Source organism: Sinocyclocheilus rhinocerous, unplaced genomic scaffold (assembly GCF_001515625.1).
Source record: "Sinocyclocheilus rhinocerous isolate Xijiao unplaced genomic scaffold, SAMN03320098_v1.1 scaffold5016, whole genome shotgun sequence".
Taxonomy (NCBI): Eukaryota; Metazoa; Chordata; class Actinopteri; order Cypriniformes; family Cyprinidae; genus Sinocyclocheilus; species Sinocyclocheilus rhinocerous.
In genome coordinates, this window is record NW_015658380.1 from 157,398 (window position 1) to 164,043 (window position 6,646).

The following is a 6,646-nucleotide window of genomic DNA, read 5'->3' on the forward strand; positions in this document are numbered from 1 at the left end:
TATATATAAAATGGGAAAAAATGAAATTTGTTTTAACCATTAAGTTTAATGGTTAACATTAACTTAACCATTAAAACAGAATGCAGAAAAAAATAAAACTGAAAAAAATAACAGAATAGAATAACAGAGTAAAATTTAAACTGAAAAGATGGAGAAAAAAAAAACATATTTCATAGGGCCCTAACATTTTAATTTTAATTAATTAAAAATTGTAATCAAAAAAAATAAAACAGATTTCATAAGGGTCTAAAAAATTAATTTATAACATTTTAATAAATTGTTAAATTCTATAAGTTTCATGATTTCAATTAATTAGACATGCTTTACATTTATTTTAACCATTTAAATGAAATCGAGAAAAATGGAAATGGAAAAAAACGAAACCCAGTAAAATTTAAACTGAAAACAAAATGGAAATAAATTAAACAGATTTCATAAGGGTCTAAAAATTTTATTTATAAAACTTTAATAAACTGTTAAGTTCTATAAGTTTCATCATTTCAATTGATTAGACTTTTTAAAATTTAATTTAACAATTAAAATGGAATCCAGAAAAATTTTAACTGAAAAAAAGAATCCAATACAATTTAAACTAAAAAGATGAAAAAAATAAAACGCATTTCAAAGGGCCCCAAAAATTTAATTTATTAAACTTTTAATAAATTCTATAAGTTTTCAAGATTTAAATTAATTAGAGATGCTTTACATTTATTTTAACCATTTAAATGAAATCCAGAAAAATTTAAATGGAAAAAAAACGGAACCCAATAAAATTTAAACTGAAAAAAATGGAAATAAATAAAACAGATTTCATAAGGGTCTAAAAATTTTATTTATAAAACTTTAATAAACTGTTAAATTCTATACATTTCATCATTTCAATTGATTAGACTTTTTAAAATTTAATTTAACAATTAAAACGGAATCCAGAAAAATTTAAACGGAAAAAAAGAATCCAATAAAATTTAAACTAAAATAAAACACATTTCAAAGGGCCCCAAAAATTACATTTATTAAACTTTTAATAAATTCTATAAGTTTTCAAGATTTCAATTAATTAGACATGCTTTACATTTAATTTAACCATTAAAACGAAAAATCACCAGAAAAAATCTAAACAGAAAAAAACGTATACTAAAAAATGGAATTTGGGAAAAAAGTAAAACAGATTTCAAAGGGCCCTAAAAACATATGCTCTGATATAATTGTATTTTCAAACCTCATGCATGAATGAACTCTGCATGTTACCTTCACTTACACTGAATGCAGTTCATGCTCTCAGATGCTACAGGTTTCATTTTCCATCATAAAATCATAAGCACAAATCAGTCTGACAGGCCAGTTAGCACCACTTCATGAACACCACTTTAGCTCACCTTAGAAACCCTGTTAGCCACTTCCCGTCCAACCATGAGGCCCTGGACGAAGGTGCGGGCGGCGATGAACGCTCGTGTAACCTGAGACTTCAGCTTCTTGGGAACGTCTCCAAAGGGCTTAAGCTGCTCCATGTACTTGCCGATGCATTCCAGATAGTCCTCGGTGATGAGATACTGGGAATTCAGGAGCTGGAACATGCGCTCCAGCAGACGCATCCAGAAATCGTTCAGCATCTCCTCCAGATTGACGTTGCCGCCTGTGTAGTATCGCTTCAGCTCGGCGAACAGGCCCTGGAAGACCTCGGCGTTCTGCAAGTAGGGCTTCCCATACGTGCGCAGAAACATCTCGTTCAGAGAGCGTTCGGTGTTCTCCAGCAACTCCAAGAAGAACTCTGTTAAAGCATGAAATACAGCTTTTACAGTCCATTGAAAATGTGACCCTGGAGCACAAAACCAGTCATAAGGGTGTACGCATACAATGTATTGTTGGCTATTGCTTCAAATATACCCCAGCGACTTGAGACTGCTTTTGTGCTCCAGGCTCACAAATGTGAAAATGGACTGATTTAGCTGGTTTCTCGACGTTGTAAATGAAGTAAAGATCATTGGAGCACAAGAAAGCACTATTTCCATTTTTACTTCAAAAGTTTATGTTTAATTCACTGTTACTCACTATTTCCTTGTAATTATTTGTACAATATTTACTAGCAATTTCTGACTGAAAATGGTTTTCAGTGTAGTTTGAATTGTTCAGTATTAGTAAGTAAACTGATGTGTTATTGAGTGATAAATGAATATAAGTAGCTATTCTTAATTCATTTCAATGAAAACACATTCATAATAAGAGTTCGGTGTCAGTTTGGTTCATTTTGGTTGCATATTCAGAGATTGTTATGAAAAATATGTTGAAATATAACGCATTTACAAGACATTAAAGTTTGAGAAGACAGCTGAAAGAAAATACCAGATGATATTACTGCAAGTAAATCAACTCAATATATTGAATTAATTTATATAAGTTCACCAAGAGCTTAAAAGAAAAGATGTAAACTTAGCCATTTTAAAATGAGTATCTATTCTAAAGCTTGTATTTATATTATTTAAATCAAAAGTTGTATATAAAATAAATGAATATATATATATATATACATATATATATATATATATATACAACAAATGATGTTTTTCACTGTAATATAGATTTTCATATAGCAATTATACTGTTTTGTTAAAAAAGTCTTTAAAATAGTTGACATTCAGCTAAAATATAAATTGAGTTGCTCAAGACAAACATTCAGGTTTTTTTTGAGAACGAATTAAATCTCAATAAGATAGAAATCAAGAAATGCAGAAAACAAAGCTGACATAGCTTTACATTTAAGTGCTTAAAGATAACCCAGAGATGAGTTTAAATGCTTAGCGATCTATAAATGCTGTTTTAGATGAATGTTGATTCACCTTTAAGCTGTTAATGAGAGAATCTAATGACTTTCTGCTAAAGTAGCAAAGTGAATGTGCTGTAATGTTAAGACTAGATCTGTTCACAAATCAGCTGTAATTGCTTTCATATGAGGCTTTTCTCTTTTCTTTGTGTTCGTGTCTCACTTTTGATTCGGTCTCTGCAGTCAAATCATTTCAATGCATAACTAAACTATTTCTTTCTTTAAAGAAGAATGGCTTTGCAATATTACACTTTAATCTGGCACACATAAGAATATTCAATCAGTTTGAGCATTCATTCATTCATTCGGGACGCTCTGTAGAGACTGAAACTGTAAGCAACTGAAGGGTCAAACAGATAATTCTTGACTTTCTTCTGTGAAGTGCTTCTTCATGAGGTCCGTCTCAATGCCATTATGTTCATTTGAATGCAGCGCAGCACAGTGTTGCTCACATTCTCCCTGACAAACTCGTCAGCGCTCTTTGTTTGTGCGTCCCGATCATCACAGCGCATGATGAAACCTCTGAATTCTTAATGTCACAGTAAACGGGGTATTTATTCACACAGAAAACATGCTGGGAATTATAAAACTGATCGTTCCGGTTCTGGATGTTGCAATAAATGTTTGTCTTTAATATTTGAATATGGCATAACTGTAAAAAAGCAATAAGGCACACAAGGTTGTGCTTTATTATCATACAGCACGGGTTCTTGTGCTTTATCACGTAGAGCTAGGATGCACAGAAAGCCACTTTGGATAAAATTATGAAACCTTTGCCAAATAATATTTGTCTGTTAAATAATAAATGTAATAGTAATTGTAAAAATGTAAATAAATAAATAAAGTAGTTGAATAAAACAGTAAAAATAATCAAATTAATTAAAAACGTAATGAAAAATAAGCTAAATTTAAAAATTTAAATAGTAAAAATTATTGTACTTTATCATGTAGAGCTACGATGCACAGAAATTTGCTTAGGATCAAATTATGAAACCTTTGCCAAAAAAATAATTGTCTGCCAAATAATAAATGTAATAGCAGTTGTAAAAAAAAAAAAAAAAAAGTAGTAAAAAATAAATAAATAAAAATGTAAAAAAAATTAACAATAATAAAAATAAAATAAAAAAGAATTAATTATTTAATTATAATTAATTAATACATTTATACTTAATAAATAAAAAAGTAACAATAATCAAATATTAAATAAAACAAATTAAAATAATAACATGTAATAAAAAAACAAAACATACAAATCAAAATGTAAAAACGTTATTGTATTTTATCATGTAGAGCTAAGATGCATAGAAAGTCGCTTTAGATAAAATAATGAAAACTAACAAATAGTAATTTTTTATGTAATAATAATTGCAAAAATTAATAATAAAATATGTAATAAAAATAGGTAGCAAAAAGGTAATAAAAAATAAAATGTCTGCCAAATAATAAATGTAAATGCAGAAAAAAAATGGATTAATAAACTTGCTTAGAAAATACAATAGCAATTAAATAGACTTATAAACGGACCATCAACGGCATTATGCTTTTGGGAAATGAGTTTCAGGGAGGCAACGTTCATCTGACAGTCTGCGTTATAAACTACAGTCATCAGAAATGGAAGGATGATAAATATTTAATCTTTGAATTAATCTGTGATTTTACATTTTTTTTTAGATTAAATGGGACAGAAGCAAACAATAATAAAAAACTAATAATAATAATAAGCAATAATAAGCAATTACACAAATGTGTTGTCAGCAGAGGCGGACAAAGTACACAACTCCATATTACTCCATTACAAGTGAAAGCTGTAAAAACAGATTTTTTTTTACTATTTTTACAATAGTTGTTCTGTGGCTTTAGGTAATATTTTCATTTACACAATTTTGCTAAATCAATACAATATTGTGTCGAATACATACCACAATATTAACTTCTTATTATTGAATTGTTGTAAATAAATATCACATTTGCACCTGGTCAGTGTTCAACAAATGCTGGGAAATCACTTCACGCAACCCTAGAAGAGTGATTACTGATAGGCTGTCAAAAAAATATCACCCACTGACTTTCAAAGCTGCTACACAGTAACGACTTTCTACTGCATGGACCTTGATAGAAATGAAGTGGAGTGAAAAGTACTATATTTATCTTTAAATGTAGAGAAGATAAGTTTCCAGAAAAAATAATACTATCTAATAATACTAATGCTATTATCGTAGCTTCTGTACGAATTTCACGACTGTCGTTGAGTCCTCTTACTTCACTACTTATCCCGTCTGCTGAGAGTCAGCATGCTTTTGATTCAGTCAAAACTTTGATGTGTAATGCACCTGTTTTAATGGCACCTGACTGTACTCGAAAGTTTAAACTAGAGGTTGATGCAAGCGCCGTGGGTTCTGGTGCTCTTCTTATTCAAGAGGATGAGAATGGGATAGAACATCCTATTAGTTATTATTCTCGTGAGTTTAACAAACATCAGCTGAATTATTCAAGTATTGAAAGAGAAGCTCTTGCTTTATTGCTCGCATTACAACGCTTTGAAGTCTACCTTGGTTCCAGTAGTCTTCCGATTGTGTTATATACAGATCACAATCCTCTTGTGTTTTTAACTCGAATGTACAACCACAATCAGCGTTTAATGCGTTTATTGTCCAGAACTACAATCTAGAAATCAGACATAAGAAGGGTTCGGAGAATGTCTTAGCTGATGCTCTCTCGAGAGTATAGTTGGTATGTTTTTTGGGGTTTTTTGCAAACGAGTTTGTTCTTAAGGGAGGGAGTGTTACGTCCATAAATGTCCTTGTGGGAGTGCCTGTGTTTTTCTTTCTCTCTCTCTCTCCCCTTTCCCTGTCGATCTATTAGGCCGCCTCCCTTGACTGCTCATTGGCACATGAAGCTGTCAGTCATCGTTAAACAACGTGACGCCGACCTATCAGCTGCCAGTAAAGTTTCCGCCGGCAGATAAAAGGACGCTGAAAGAAGTGAAGAGAGTAGTGATGCAAAGTCCGATTCATTTCCGCGAACTGGTTCTTTCTTCTTTCTTTCTTAGAGGTTAGAGGTTTAAAATAAGCTAGAAGTGGTTTTGTTGTGTTTCTTTCTTTCTTTTGGCGTCACTAGCGTCCGAGCTCAGAACAGCTTTACTCGGGAGCCAAAGTTCCGTTGATTATCCAGCGAGAAGCGTTTGAATTCGCCGCACAATCATAAGGTTGCTGCGAGATCTAGTGAGAATCATTCAAATTCTGCACAGAATTCTCTGTTATAAACAGCGCTGACATACGTCAGGAAACCAGAAGCAGTAACGCTAGCTGTAACCATGGTGTTGTGGTAGAAATAGTCGAATGCATTACATCATTCATTTCAGGGTTTGTACAACCTTTTGAGAGAGAAATTCAAGCACTTTTCAATGACTTATAAGCATTTCACACAGCCATTTCCAGCACTTTAAAGCTCTAAAATGATCCAGTTTGAATTTTATTTTTAATGGCATGACCAAAATATACTTTGTGGTAAACAAACACTTATGTAAAATAAAATAAAAATACATCAAATCATAACTGTAACCAGTAGTCAGCAGCAGAGGAGCACTTATTGGCTTATTAGTCATTCATTTCTACTTTTTCTCTATATTTTGAAATTATAAAATCACTCTTATAAAATATCAAATGATCAAGAAATCAGATTTTGTCATAATTTTACACTTTTTAAGAAAAGTCACAAAGTGCCTTGAAAAACAAACTTTTCTTCAATTTGCTACTAAATCACACATAATCACTGAAGTTGGTCAGTTCCATATACTAGAAGAATAATGGTACATTTAATAAGAGTGGA

General features: G+C 31.3%; 1 protein-coding gene across 1 annotated transcript in view; it reads right to left on the reverse strand.

The window, feature by feature from the left end:
• LOC107722113 (glypican-6-like) overlaps positions 1-6,646 on the reverse strand; it is a 56,830-nt gene that overhangs the window by 40,316 nt on the left and 9,868 nt on the right. Inside the window, exon 3 of the mRNA XM_016530340.1 lies at positions 1,377-1,768. Coding sequence (XP_016385826.1) covers positions 1,377-1,768 — 392 coding nt within the window. The remainder of the gene's footprint in view (positions 1-1,376; positions 1,769-6,646) is intronic.